At 42.4% G+C, this 15,890-nt stretch overlaps 1 protein-coding gene across 1 annotated transcript in view; it reads left to right on the forward strand.

Annotated features, from left to right (window-relative positions):
* Nucleotides 1-15,890, forward strand: part of SETDB2 (SET domain bifurcated histone lysine methyltransferase 2) — a 554,051-nt gene that overhangs the window by 64,016 nt on the left and 474,145 nt on the right. Inside the window, exon 3 of the mRNA XM_053708364.1 lies at nt 5,284-5,349. Within this exon, the coding sequence (XP_053564339.1) occupies nt 5,284-5,349 (66 nt within the window). The remainder of the gene's footprint in view (nt 1-5,283; nt 5,350-15,890) is intronic.

Below are 15,890 nucleotides of genomic sequence, written 5' to 3' on the forward strand. Positions count from 1 at the left end.
GAGGTCAAAAGGCTTTGGCAACCTCTTTTTCTTTTTGGCTAAGAAGCTTAATCCGCTTAGCCTATGAGACTGCTGGACAGCAGCCTCCTGAAAGGATTACAGCTCATTCCACTAGAGCTGTGGCTTCCACTTGGGCCTTTAAAAATGAGGCTTCTTTTGATCAGATTTGCAAGGCGGCGGCTTGGTCTTCGCTTCATACTTTTTCAAAATTTTACAAATTTGATACTTTTGCTTCTTCGGAGGCTATATTTGGGAGAAAGGTTCTACAGGCAGTGGTTCCTTCCATTTAAGTTCGTGCCTTGTCCTTCCCTTCATCCGTGTACTTTAGCTTTGGTATTGGTATCCCACAAGTAATGGATGATCCGTGGACTGGATACACTTAACAAGAGAAAACATAATTTATGCTTACCTGATAAATTTATTTCTCTTGTAGTCTATCCAGTCCACGGCCCGCCCTGTCATTTTAAGGCAGGTAATTTTTAAATTTAAACTACAGTAACCACTACACCCTATGGTTCCTCCTTTCTCGGCTTGTTTTCGGTCGAATGACTGGCTATGACAGTTAGGGGAGGAGCTATATTACAGCTCTGCTGTGGGTGTCCTCTTGCAACTTCCTGTTGGGAAGGAGAATATCCCACAAGTAATGGATGATCCGTGGACTGGATACACTACAAGAGAAATAAATTTATCAGGTAAGCATAAATTATGTTTTTTAGAAAAATGTTTCCAATAGACGCCACCACAAGGGACTTATGGCAGACGGTCCCTAAGGTGGAGGGAGCAGTTTCTACTTTAGCAAAGCGTACCACTATCCCTGTCGAGGACAGTTGTGCTTTTTCAGATCCAATGGATAAAAAATTAGAAGGTTACCTTAAGAAAATGTTTATTCAACAAGGTTTTATCCTGCAGCCCCTTGCATGCATTGCACCTGTCACTGCTGCTGCGGCGTTCTGGTTTGTGTCTCTGGAAGAGGCCTTTCAGACAGCTACTCCATTGACTGAAATAATTGACAAGCTTAGAACACTTAAGCTAGCTAATTCTTTTGTTTCTGATGCCATTGTTCATTTGACTAAACTAACGGCTAAGAATTCTGGATTCGCCATCCAGGCTCGTAGGGCACTATGGCTTAAATCTTGGTCAGCTGACGTGACTTCAAAGTCTAAATTACTTAACATTCCCTTCAAGGGGCAGACCCTATTCGGGCCTGGTTTGAAGGAAATTATTGCTGACATTTCTGGAGGTAAGGGTCATACCCTTCCTCAAGACAGGGCCAAATGAAAGGCCAAACAGTCTAATTTTCGTGCCTTTAGAAACTTCAAGGCAGGTACAGCATCAACTTCCTCTGCTACAAAACAAGAGGGAACTTTTGCTCAATCCAAGCCGGGCTGGAAACCTAACCAGTCCTGGAACAAGGGTAAGCAGGCCAGAAAGCCTGCTGCTGCCTCTAAGACAGCATGAAGGAACGGCCCCCTATCCGGTAACGGATCTAGTAGGGGGCAGACTTTCTCTCTTAGCCCAGGCGTGGGCAAGAGATGTTCAGGATCCCTTGGCGTTGGAGATCATATCTCAGGGATATCTTCTGGACTTCAAAGCTTCCCCTCCGCAAGGGAGATTTCACCTTTCGAGATTATCTGTAAACCAGATAAAGAAAGAGGCATTCTTACGCTGTGTGCAAGACCTCCTAGTTATGGGAGTGATCTGTCCAGTTCCACAGTTGGAACAGGGACAGGGTTTTTATTCAAATCTGTTTGTGGTTCCCAAAAAAGAGGGAACCTTCAGACCCATTTTGGATCTAAAGATCTTAAACAAATTCCTCAGAGTTCCATCGTTCAAAATGGAAACTATTCGGACCAACCTGCCTATGATCCAGGAGGGTCAGTACATGACCACAGTGGATTTGAAGGATGCTTACCTTCACATACTGATTCACAAAGATCATCATCGGTTTCTAAGATTTGCCTTTCTGGACAGGCATTACCAATTTGTGGCTCTTCCCTTCGGGTTTGCTACAGCTCCAAGAATCTTTACAAAGCTTCTGGGATCGCTTCTGGCGGTCCTAAGACCGCGAGGTATATCAGTGGCCCCTTATCTGGACGACATCCTGATACAGGCGTCAAGCTTTCAGATTGCCAAGTCACATACGGACATAGTTCTGGCATTTCTCAGGTCACATGGGTGGAAGGTGAACGAGGAAAAGAGTTCTCTATCCCCACTCACAAGAGTCTCCTTCCTAGGGACTCTGATAGATTTTGTAAAAATGAAGATTTACCTGACAGAATCCAGGTTATCAAAGCTTCTAAAATCTTGCCGTGTTCTTCATTCTATTCCGCGCCCTTCGGTGGCTCAGTGTATGGAAGTAATCGGCTTGATGGTGGCGGCGATGGACATAGTGCCATTTGCGCGCCTACATCTCAGACCGCTGCAACTATGCATGCTCAGTCAGTGGAATGGGGATTACACAGATTTGTCCCCTCTGCTAAATCTGGATCAAGAGACCAGAGATTCTCTTCTCTGGTGGCTATCTCGGGTCCATCTGTCCAAAGGTATGACCTTTCGCAGGCCAGATTGGACAATTGTAACAACAGATGCCAGCCTTCTAGGTTGGGGTGCAGTCTGGAATTCCCTGAAGGCTCAGGGATCGTGGACTCAGGAGGAGAAACTCCTCCCAATAAATATTCTGGAGTTAAGAGCAATATTCAATGCTCTTCTAGCTTGGCCTCAGTTAGCAACCCTGAGGTTCATCAGATTTCAGTCGTACAACATCACAACTGTGGCTTACATCAACCATCAAGGGGGAACCAGGAGTTCCCTAGCGATGTTAGAAGTCTCCAAGATAATTCGCTGGGCAGAGACTCACTCTTGCCACCTATCAGCAATCCATATCCCAGGTGTAGAGAACTGAGAGGCAGATTTTCTAAGTTGTCAGACTTTTCATCCGGGGGAGTGGGAACTCCATCCGGAGGTGTTTACTCAATTGGTTCATCGTTAGGGCAAACCAGAACTGGATCTCATGGCGTCTCACCAGAATGGTTACGGATCCAGGTCCAGGGACCCAGAAGCGGCACTGTTAGATGCTCTATCAGCGCCTTGGTTTTTCAACCTGGCTTATGTATTTCCACCGTTTCCTCTGCTCCCTCGACTAATTGCCAAAATCAAACAGGAGTGAGTATCGGTGATCTTGATAGCGCCTGCGTGGCCACGCAGGACCTGGTATGCAAACCTAGTGGACATGTCATCCTTTCCACCATGGACCCTGCCTCTGAGACAAGACCTTCTACTACAAGGTCCTTTCAATCATCCGAATCTAATTTCTCTGAGACTGACTGCATGGAGATTGAATCTTGATTTTATCAAAGTATGGCTTCTCCGAGTCAGTCATTGATACCCTTATACAGGCACGAAAGCCTGTCACCAGGAAAATCTACCATGAGATATGGCGTAAATACCTTATTGGTGTGAATCCAAGACTCATGGATTAAGGTTAGGATTCCTAGGATATTGTCCTTTCTCCAAGAGGGTTTGGAAAAAGGATTATCAGCTAGTTCTTTAAAGGGACAGATTTCTGCTCTGTCTATTCTTTTGCACAAGCGTCTGGCAGAAGTTCCAGACGTTCAAGCTTTTTGTCAGGCTTTGGTTAGAATTAAGACTGTGTTTAAACCTGTTGCTCCCCCATGGAGCTTAAACTTGGTTCTTAAAGTTCTTCAAGGGCTTCCGTTTGAACCCCTTTATTCCATTGATTTCAAACTTTTATCTTGGAAAGTTCTGTTTTTGATGGCTATTTCCTCGGCTCGGAGAGTCTCTGAGTTATCTGCTTTACAATGTGATTCTCCTTATCTGATTTTCCATTCAGATAAAGTAGTTCTGCATACAAAACCTGGGTTTTTACCTAAGGTAGTTTCTAACAAGAATATCAATCAAGAGATTGTTGTTCCATCATTGTGTCCTAATCCTTCTTCAAAGAAGGAACGTCTTTTACATAATCTGGACGTGGTCCGTGCTTTAAAATTTTACTTACAAGCTACAAAAGATTTTCGCCAAACATCTACACTGTTTGTTGTTTACTCTGGACAGAGGAGAGGTCAAAAAGCTTCGGCAACCTCTCTTTCTTTTTGGCTTCGGAGCGTAATACTCTTAGCCTATGAGACTGCTGGACAGCAGCCCCCTGAAAGGATTACAGCTCATTCTACTAGAGCTGTGGCTTCCACCTGGGCCTTTAAAAATGAGGCTTCTGTTGAACAGATTTGCAAGGCGGCAACTTGGTCTTCGCTTCATACCTTTTCGAAATTTTACATATTTGATACTTTTGCTTCTTCTGAGACTATTTTTGGGAGAAAGGTTCTACAGGCAGTGGTTCCTTCCATTTAAGCCTGCCTTGTCCCTCCCTTCATCCGTGTACTTTAGCTTTGGTATTGGTATCCCACAAGTAATGGATGATCCGTGGACTGGATACACCTTACAAGAGAAAACATAAAATTGTCAGAAAAAAAATCTACTACTCATTTGAAGTTACTCAAAGAATATTGCATTGTCTTGTTATCTTGCATTTGTTGATTATGCAAATCAACTGTGTTGACTGGTCCTTTAAGGTAGTTTCAAAAGTTGTTTGGGCCCCTAAGATGTACATATCAATATGACTATTTTTGTCCAGGTTGAGTTTGACAATTTGTACTTTTTCTATTTCATGATTGTTATTGGAAAACATCATCTTAAAACCTATTTCTAAATATAGTATTTTAGCATATGATGGGGGAAATTTTAGAAAACGGGGAAAAAAAATATCACCTTCTTGTACTTCCTATTAATTTTTCTGCATCTTCAGACCTTTTTGGGGGTTATTAGCAGGGGGAGGGCTAATCTCATACTAAGAGGCCCATTTATCAAGCTTCGGGGGCGTGTTTCTGGTGAGTCTTCAGACTCGCCAGAAACAGCAGTTATGAAGCAGTGGTCTAAAGACCGCTGCTCCATAACCCTGTCCGCCTGCTCTGAGCAGACGGACAGTAATCGCCACAATTCAGACCGATCGAGTATGATCAGGTTGATTGACACCTCCCCATTGGCCGCGAGTCTGCAGGGGACGGCGTTGCACCAGCAGCTCTTGTGAGCTGCTGGTGCAATGCTGAATATGGAGAGCTTATTGCTTTCCGCATTCAGCGATGTCTGTCGGACCTGATCCGCACTGTCGGATCAGGTCCGACAGACATTTGATAATTCGGCCTCTATTAATATAAGCCTTGTTGTTTGCCCAGTGCATAGTTTACAAACATTTATCTTTTTCTTTGACAGAATATGTAAGAGCTATGTGTCTGGTAAATGAAGCCGGTTTAAGCAATATCGAAGCCACCAGCAATGGTATGTACCAAGAGTTTTTAATATAGATTAATTTTGTTACCACTATTAGCGTTTCTATGTACACAGTTTGAAATTATAATTTCTATGTATATGCAATGATTTTATAGGGTGTTGTGACTCCCTGACTGAATAGAACATACTTACCACATAACCTTAAAGGGCATTCTGGTGCAAATATTATGCCTTGTAATTTGGTAGTGTGTGTCATTTTTGTATTACTGACTCTAGCTTACTATCGGCTAGTTTACGAGTTTTGCGGTATGAGTGAAAAAGTAGCGTTAAGTCTCATAACGCTGCTTTTTCACTCCCGCTGGAGTCTTGCAGGTTGAGGGGCACCGCACACTTTTTGGGCCGTACCCCAAATTAACTTACCCAATTTGCGTAAAGTCTTTTTTCAATGGGACTTCCATAGCGCTGATATTTACAAGCTTTTTCTGGGAGGCCAAAAACTTAGCGGTACAGCCTATCCCGCAAGATTCGTAACGCAATCTAAAGTCAGTAGTTATGAGTTTTACGCTACAAAGCTGTAGCATAAAACTCATAACTAAAGTGCTAAAAAGCACACTAACACCAATAAACTACCTATTAACCCCTAAACTGAGGCCCTCCTGCATTGCAAACACTAAAATAAAATTATTAACCCCTAATCTGCCGCCCCTAACATTGCCGCCACCTACCTACATTTATTAACCACTAATCTGCCGCCCCCAACCTTGCCGCCACTATACTAAATTTATTAACCCCTAAACCTAAGTCTAACCCTAACACCCCCTAACTTAAATATAATTAAAATAAATCTAAATAAAAATTCCTATCATTACCTAAATTATTCTTGTTTAAAACTAAATACAGGTATACCCCGCTCATACAGCAGGTAAGGGACCGGAGCACCGCTGTAAAGTGAAAACCGCCTTAAAGTGAAACAAGGCAGTTTTAGCTTTCTTTTCACTTGCCAGTGTGTTTAGAAAACTTAAAAACATGTTTTATCTAACACATATTAGGTGTGCAATAGTGCTACGTTTAGTTTAACACTAGCACAGCACAGTATTCAATTAGTATTCAATAAATACTGTACCTGTAAAATAGTCACAATTACTGTAGTACAATTTGCCAATTGCACTGTAATGCTGTAGAGCGCTGTATTAGCGAAGCGCTGTAAAGTGAAGCGCTGTAAAGTGAGGTATACCTGTACTTACCTGTAAAATAAACCCTAAGCTAGCTACAATATAACTAATAGTTACATTGTAGCTAGCTTAGGGTTTATTTTTAGTTTACAGGCAAGTTTGTATTTATTTTAACTAGGTAGAATAGTTACTAAATAGTTATTAACTATTTACTAACTACCTAGTTAAAATAAATACAAATTTACCTGTAAAATAAAACCTTACTTGTCTTACACTAACACCTAACATTACACTACAATTAAATTAATTAATTAAATACAATTACCTAAATTACAAAAACAAATAAACACTAAATTACACAAAATAAAAAAAGAAATGATCAGATATTTAAACTAATTACACATAATCTAATAGCCCTATCAAAATAAAAAAGCCCCCCCCCCAAATAAAAAAACCCCTATTGCCCCAAATAAATCAGCTCTTTCTCTTGTAAGGTGTATCCAGTCCACGGATCATCCATTACTTGTGGGATATTCTCCTTCCCAACAGGAAGATGCAAGAGGATCACCCACAGCAGAGCTGTCTATATAGCTCCTTCCCTAACTGCCACTACCAGTCATTCTCTTGCAGCTCTCTACACAATAGAAAGTAGCTAGAGAGATGTGGTGAATTTATGTAGTTTATCTTCAATTAAAAGTTTATTATTTTCAAATGGTACAGGAGTTGTACTGTTTTAGCCTCAGGAAGAAAGTTGAAGAAGAGTCTGCCTGTGGTTTTTGATGATCTTAGCAGGTTGTAACTAAGATCCATTGCTGTTCTCACACATAACTGAAGAGATGAGGTAACTTCAGCTGGGGGAATGGCGTACAGGGTCTCCTGCTATGAGGTATGTGCAGTTTACATTTTTCTAGAGAAATGAATATGCTAGAAAATGCTGTTAATACCGGATTTATTTAAGGTAAGCCTGATTACAGTGATTTAATAACGACTAGTATCATGCTTGCTGTAAAAGGTAATATTCTTATTACTTTTTCACATTACTGAAAATAAGATAACGTTTGCTGGAAGTGTTTAAACGTTTTTTCCTACATATTGGTGATAAAACTTTATTGGGGCCCAGTTTTTTCCACATGGCTGGCTAGATTTTGCCTAGGGATAGTTTTTTATGGCCCTCTCACTGTGAGTACAGGTTGGGAGGGGCCTAATTTCAGGCCTAAATCGTGCAGTAGTTTTTGCAGCTTGAGACTTCCAGCTTCACTGAAGGAGTCCCCTGAACACTTAGGGCCTCTACAAAGGGTTTTTGTGCCTTCAAAAGTCATTGTATGTGCAGGTAGGGCCACAGCAGAGCTGTGGCAGTTTGTTGTGACTGTTAAAAAACGTTTATATGTTTTTTTTTAATCCGGTTTTGAAAGTAAGGGGTTAATCATCCATTTGCAAGTGGGTGCAATGCTCTGTTAGTCTATTATACACACTGTAAAAATTTCGTAAGATTTACTGCTTTTTATCACTGTTTTTCAATTTCGGACAAAATTTGTTTCTCTTAAAGGCACAGTACCGTTTTTATTTTTTGCTTGTTTACATTTATCAAAGTGTTTTCCAAGCTTGCTGGTCTCATTGCTAGTCTGTTTAAACATGTCTGACATAGAGGAAACTCCTTGTTCATTATGTTTGGAAGCCATTGTGGAACCCCCTCTTAGAATGTGTACCAAATGTACTGATTTTACTTTAAGTTATAAAGATCATATTCTGTCTTTAAAAGCTTTATCACCAGAGGAAATTGACAAGGGGGAAGTTATGCCGACTAACTCGCCCCACATGTCAGAACCTTTGACTCCCGCTCAAGGGACTCCCGCTCAAGTGGCGCCAAGTACATCTAGCGCGCCCATGGCATTTACTTTACAAGACATGGCGGCAGTTATGGATCATACCCTTACAGCGGTATTGTCCAAACTACCAGGGTTACAAGGAAAGCGAGACAGCTCTGGGACTAGAAAAAATACAGAGCTCTCTGACGCTTTAGTAGCTATGTCTGATATCCCCTCACAATATGCAGAAGCTGAGGCAGGAGAGCTTCTTTCTGTGGGTGATTTTTCTGACTCAGGGAAGATGCTTCAACCTGATTTTGATATGTCTACATTTAAATTGAAGCTTGAACACCTCCGTGTGTTGCTCAGGGAGGTTTTAGCTACTCTGGATGACTGTGACACCATTATAATGCCAGAGAAATTGTCTAGATTGGATACATACTATGCAGTGCCTGTTTACACTGATGTTTTTCCAATACCTAAAAGGTTTTCAGCAATTATTTCTAAGGAATGGGATAGACCAGGTGTACTGTTCTCTCCCCCTCCTATTTTTAAGAAAATGTTTCCAATAGATGCCGCTACACGGGACTTATGGCAAACCCTCCCTAAGGTGGAGGGAGCAGTTTCTACCCTAGCTAAGCGTACAACTATTCCCGTCGAGGACAGTTGTGCTTTCCTAGATCCAATGGATAAAAAGTTAGAGGGTTACCTTAAGAAAATGTTTATTCAACAAGGTTTTATTCTTCAGCTTCTTGAATGCATTGCCCCGGTCACTGTTGCTGCGGCCTTCTGGTTTGAGTCTCTGGAAGAGGCCTTACAGGTAGAAACTCCATTGGATGATATACTTGACAAGCTTAAAGCGCTTAAGCTAGCCAATTCATTTGTTTCTGACGCCGTTGTTCATTTAACCAAACTAACGGCTAAGAAGTCAGGTTTTGCTATACAGGTGCGTAGGGCGCTATGGCTTAAATCCTGGTCAGCTGACGTTACTTCAAAGTCTAAGCTTCTCAACATTCCCTTCAAGGGGCAGACCCTATTCAGGCCTGGACTGAAGGAGATCATTTCTGATATTACTGGAGGAAAAGGTCATGCCCTTCCTCAGGATAGGTCTAATAAATTAAGGACCAAACAAACTAATTTTCGTGCCTTTCGAAACTTTAAGACGAGCGCGGCATCAACTCCCTCTAATGCAAAACAAGAGGGAAATTTTGCCCAGTCCAAGCCGGTCTGGAGACCTAACCAGGCCTGGAACAAAGGTTAGCAGGCCAAGAAGCCTGCTGCTGCCTCTAAGACAGCATGAAAGATCAGCCCCTGATCCGGTAACAGATCTAGTAGGGGGCAGACTTTCTCTCTTCACCCAGGCTTGGGCAAGAGATGTCCAGGATCCCTGGGCGTTGGAAATTGTGTCCCAGGGATATCTTCTGGACTTCAAAGCTTCTTCCCCAAAAGGAAGATTTCACCTCTCACAATTATCTGCAGACCAGATAAAGAGAGAGGCATTCTTACATTGTGTTCAAGACCTCCTAGTTATGGGAGTGATCCACCCAGTTCCAAAGGAGGAACAGGGGCAAGGCTTCTATTCAAATCTCTTTGTGGTTCCCAAGAAAGAGGGAACCTTCAGACCAATCTTAGATCTCAAGATCCTAAACAAATTTCTCAGGGTCCCATCTTTCAAGATGGAGACTATTCGAACCATCCTACCTATGATCCAGGAGGGTCAATACATGACTACCGTGGACTTAAAGGATGCTTATCTTCACATTCCAATACACAAAGATCATCATCGGTTTCTCAGGTTTGCCTTCCTAGACAGGCATTACCAGTTTGTAGCTCTTCCCTTTGGGTTAGCTACGGCACCAAGAATCTTTACGAAGGTTCTAAGGTCACTTCTGGCGGTCCTAAGGCCGTGGGGCATAGCAGTAGCCCCTTACTTAGACGACATTCTGATACAGGCGTCGAATTTCCAAATTGCCAAGTCCCATACGGACATTGTTCTGGCATTCCTGAAGTCTCATGGGTGGAAATTGAACAAAAAGAAGAGTTCTCTATCCCCTCTCACAAGAGTTTCCTTCCTGGGAACTCTGATAGATTCTGTAGAAATGAGGATTTACCTGACAGAGGACAGGTTGTCAAAACTTCTAAATTCCTACCGTGTTCTTTATTATCGGCTTAATGGTAGCGGCAATGGACTTAGTTCCGTTTGCCCGCCTACATCTCAGACCGCTGCAACTCTGCATGCTCAGTCAGTGGAATGGGGATTACACAGATTTGTCCCCTCTACTAAATCTGGATCAAGAGACCAGGGATTCTCTTCTCTGGTGGCTATCTCGGGTCCATCTGTCCAAAGGTATGACCTTCTGCAGGCCAGATTGGACAATAGTAACAACAGATGTCAGCCTTCTGGGCTGGGGTGCAATCTGGAACTCTCTGAAGGCTCAGGGGTCATGGACTCAGGAGGAGGCACTCCATCCAATAAACATTCTGGAACTAAGAGCGATATTCAATGCTCTTCAGGCTTGGCCTCAGCTAGCGGCAGTGAGGTTCATCAGATTTCAGTCGGACAACATCACGACTGTAGCTTACATCAACCATCAAGGGGGAACAAGGAGTTCCCTAGCAATGTTGGAGGTTTCAAAGATAATTCAATGGGCAGAGATTCACTCTTGCCATCTATCAGCTATCCATATCCCAGGAGTAGAGAACTGGGAGGCAGATTTTCTAAGTCGTCAGACTTTTCATCCGGGGGAGTGGGAACTCCATCCGGAGGTGTTTGCACAGTTGATTCAACGTTGGGGCAAACCAGAACTGATCTCATGGCGTCTCGCCAGAACGCCAAGCTTCCTTGTTACGGATCCAGGTCCAGCGATCCCAAGGCAGCGCTGATAGATGCTCTAGCAGCGCCTTGGTCCTTCAAACTGGCTTATGTGTTTCCACCGTTTCCTCTGCTCCCTCGTCTGATTGCCAAGATCAAACAGGAGAGAGCATCTGTAATTTTGATAGCACCTGCGTGGCCACGCAGGACTTGGTATGCAGATCTGGTGGACATGTCATCCTTTCCACCATGGACTCTGCCTCTGAGGCAGGACATTCTACTTCAGCGTCCTTTCAACCATCCAAATCTAATTTCTCTGCGGCTGACTGCTTGGAGATTGAACGCTTGATTTTATCAAAGCGTGGTTCCTCCGAGTCGGTCATTGATACCTTTAATACAGGCGCGAAAGCCTGTCACCAGGAAAATCTACCATAAGATGTTCATTGGTGTGAATCCAAGGGTTACTGATGGAGTAAGGTCAGGATTCCTAGGATATTATCTTTTTTCCAAGAAGGATTAGAGAAGGGTTTGTCAGCTAGTTCCTTTAAAAGGACAGATTTCAGCTCTGTCTATTCTTTTGCACAAACGTCTGGCTGAGGTTCCAGTCGTGCAGGCGTTTTGTCAGGCTTTATTCAGAATCAAGCCTGTGTTTAAACCTGTTGCTCCGCCTTGGAGTTTAAATTTAGTTCTTAAGGTTCTTCAAGGGGTTCCGTTTGAACCTTTGCATTCCATAGATATTAAGCTCTTATCCTGGAAGGTTCTGTTTTTAGTAGCTATCTCCTTGGCTCGAAGAGTTTCGGAGTTATCTGCTTTACAATGTGATTCCCCTTATCTCATTTTTCATGCAGATAATTTAGTGTTACGTACCAAACTTGTTTTTTTACCTAAGGTGGTATCTAATAAAAATATCAATCAGGAGATTGTTTGTTGTTCAAAGAAGGAACGTCTTTTACACAATCTTGACTTGGTTTGTGCTTTAAAGTTTTATTTACAAGCTACTAAAGATTTTCGTCAAACATCTGTATTTTTTGTTGTCTACTCTGGACAGAGGAGAGGCCAAAAGGCTTCGGCAACCTCTCTTTCTTTTGGCTAAGGAGTATAATACGCTTAGCTTATGAGACTGCTGGCCATCAGCCTCCTGAAAGGATTACAGCTCATTCTACTAGAGCGGTAGCTTCCACATGGGTTTTTAAAATTTGATACTTTTGCTTCTTCGGAGGCTATTTTTGGGAGAAAGGTCTTGCAGGCAGTGGTTCCTTCCGTTTAAGCGCCTGCCTTGTCCCTCCCTTCATCCGTGTCCTATAGCTTTGGTATTGGTATCCCACAACTAATGGATGATCCGTGGACTGGATACACCTTACAAGAGAAAACAAAATTTATGCTTACCTGATAAATTTATTTCTCTTGTGGTGTATCCAGTCCACGGCCCGCCCTGTCATTTTAAGGCAGGTGTTTTTTATTTTTAAACTACAGTCACCACTGCACCCTATAGTTTCTCCTTTCTCTTGTTAAGTGTATCCAGTCCACGGATCATCCATTACTTATGGGATATTAACTCCTCCCCAACAGGAAGTGCAAGAGGATTCACCCAGCAGAGCTGCTATATAGCTCCTCCCCTAACTGCCATTCCCAGTCATTCTCTTGCACCCAATGAATAGATAGGATGTGTGAGAGGACTGTGGTGATTATACTTAGTTTCATACCTTCAATCAAAAGTTTGTTATTTTATAATAGCACCGGAGTGTGTTATTCCTTCTCTGGTAGAATTTGAAGAAGAATCTACCTGAGTCTTTCTATGATTTTAGCCGGAGTAGTTAAGATCATATTGCTGTTTCTCGGCCATCTGAGGAGAGGTAAACTTCAGATCAGGGGACAGCGGGCAGATTAATCTGCAAAGAGGTATGTAGCAGCTTATTATTTTCTGACAATGGAATTGATGAGAAAATTCTGCCATACCGATATAATGTAAACTCAGCCTTAAATGCAGTAGCAGCAACTGGTATCAGGCTGTCATGTATGTATATTTTACACTTCAGTATTCTGGGGAATGGCACTTCACTGGAATTATACTGTATGCATAAAACTTTAGCCTAATTTGCAGGGACTAGCAACAGGCTTTTTAATAACACTCAATTTATTAATGTTAAACGTTTTTTGCTGGCATGTAAAATCGTTTAATTTTCTGAGGTACTGGGTGAAAAAATGTTTTGGGCACTATTTTTTTCCTCTTGGCAGTCGTTTTATTTAATTTATGACAGTTTATTGATCTCTCTCACTGTTATGTGTGAGGGGGAGGGGCCTTTTTTGGCGCTTTTGCTACGCATCAAAAAATTCAGTCAGAAGTTTATTGTCTTCCCTGCATGATCCGGTTCATCTCTACAGAACTCAGGGGTCTTCAAAACTTGTTTTGAGGGAGGTAATCACTCACAGTAGAGCTGTGAGATTGTAGTTGACTGTGATAAAAAAAAAAAAAAAGTTTATTTCTGTATTTTTTTTTTTTTTTTTTTTTTCTGCTATCAGGGTTAGTTATCCTTTGCTAATGGGAGCAATCCTTTGCTAAAATTGTGTTTTTTACAAAGATTTGATGCTATAACTTTTCAGTTTATTAATTTTCAACTGTCATAACTTTTTCTGTGCTTCTTATAGGCACAGTACGTTTTCATATTATAGTAAATTACTTGAAAAGTATTTCCAAGTTGCTAGTTTATTTGCTAGTGTGTTAAACATGTCTGATTCAGAGGAAGATATCTGTGCTATATGTGCTAAAGCCAAAGTGGAGCCCAATAGAAATTTATGTACTAACTGTATTGATGCTACTTTAAATAAAAGTCAATCTGTACAAATTGAACATATTTCACCAAACAACGAGGGGAGAGTTATGCCGACTAACTCGCCTCACGTGTCAGTACCTGCATCTCCCGCTCGGGAGGTGCGTGATATTGTAGCGCCGAGTACATCTGGGCGGCCATTACAAATCACATTACAGGATATGGCTACTGTTATGACTGAAGTTTTGGCTAAATTACCAGAACTAAGAGGTAAGCGTGATCACTCTGGGGTGAGAACAGAGTGCGCTGATAATATTAGGGCCATGTCAGACACTGCGTCACAATTTGCAGAACATGAGGACGGAGAGCTTCATTCTGCGGGTGACGGTTCTGATCCAAACAAACTGGATTCAGATATTTCAAATTTTAAATTTAAGCTGGAAAACCTCCGTGTATTACTAGGGGAGGTGTTAGCGGCTCTGAATGATTGTAACACAGTTGCAATACCAGAGAAAATGTGTAGGTTGGATAAATATTTTGCGGTACCGGCGAGTACTGATGTTTTTCCTATACCTAAGAGACTTACTGAAATTGTTACTAAGGAGTGGGATAGACCCGGTGTGCCGTTCTCACCCCCTCCGATATTTAGAAAGATGTTTCCAATAGACGCCACCACACGGGACTTATGGCAAACGGTCCCTAAGGTGGAGGGAGCAGTTTCTACTTAAGCTAAGCGTACCACTATCCCGGTGGAGGATAGCTGTGCCTTTTCAGATCCAATGGATAAAAAGTTAGAGGGTTACCTTAAGAAAATGTTTGTTCAACAAGGTTTTATATTGCAACCTCTTGCATGCATTGCGCCTGTCACGGCTGCAGCAGCATTTTGGTTTGAGTCTCTGGAAGAGACACTTGAATCAGCTCCATTAGATGAGATTACACACAAGCTTAAAGCCCTTAAGTTAGCTAACTCATTTATTTCAGATGCCGTAGTACATTTAACTAAACTTACGGCTAAGAATTCCGGATTCGCCATTCAGGCACGCAGAGCACTGTGGCTAAAATCCTGGTCAGCTGACGTTACTTCTAAATCTAAATTGCTTAATATACCTTTCAAAGGGCAGACCTTATTCGGGCCCGGGTTGAAAGAAATTATCGCTGACATTACAGGAGGTAAAGGCCATGCCCTGCCTCAAGACAGAGCCAAACCTAAGGCTAGACAGTCTAATTTTTGTTCCTTTCGTAATTTCAAAGCAGGAGCAGCATCAACTTCCTCTGCACCAAAACAGGAAGGAGCTGTTGCTCGCTACAGACAAGGCTGGAGACCTAACCAGTCCTGGAACAAGGGCAAGCAGGCCAGGAAACCTGCTGCTGCCCCTAAGACAGCATGAATCGAGGGCCCCCGATCCGGGAACGGATCTAGTGGGGGGCAGACTTTCTCTCTTCGCCCAGGCTTGGGCAAGAGATGTCCAGGATCCCTGGGCGTTAGAGATCATATCTCAGGGATACCTTCTAGACTTCAAATTCTCTCCCCCAAGAGGGAGATTTCATCTGTCAAGGTTGTCAACAAACCAAATAAAGAAAGAGGCGTTTCTACGCTGCGTACAAGATCTTTTATTAATGGGAGTGATCCATCCGGTTCCGCGGTCGGAACAAGGACAAGGGTTTTACTCAAATCTGTTTGTGGTTCCCAAAAAAGAGGGAACTTTCAGGCCAATCTTGGATTTAAAGATCCTAAACAAATTCCTAAGAGTTCCATCGTTCAAAATGGAAACTATTCGGACAATTTTACCCATGATCCAAAAGGGTCAGTACATGACCACAGTGGATTTAAAGGATGCTTACCTTCACATACCGATTCACAAAGATCATTACCGGTATCTAAGGTTTGCCTTTCTAGACAGGCATTACCAGTTTGTAGCTCTTCCATTCGGATTGGCTACGGCTCCGAGAATCTTCACAAAGGTTCTGGGTGCTCTTCTGGCGGTACTAAGACCGCGAGGAATTGCGGTAGCTCCGTACCTAGACGACATTC

Source organism: Bombina bombina, chromosome 3 (assembly GCF_027579735.1).
Source record: "Bombina bombina isolate aBomBom1 chromosome 3, aBomBom1.pri, whole genome shotgun sequence".
Taxonomy (NCBI): Eukaryota; Metazoa; Chordata; class Amphibia; order Anura; family Bombinatoridae; genus Bombina; species Bombina bombina.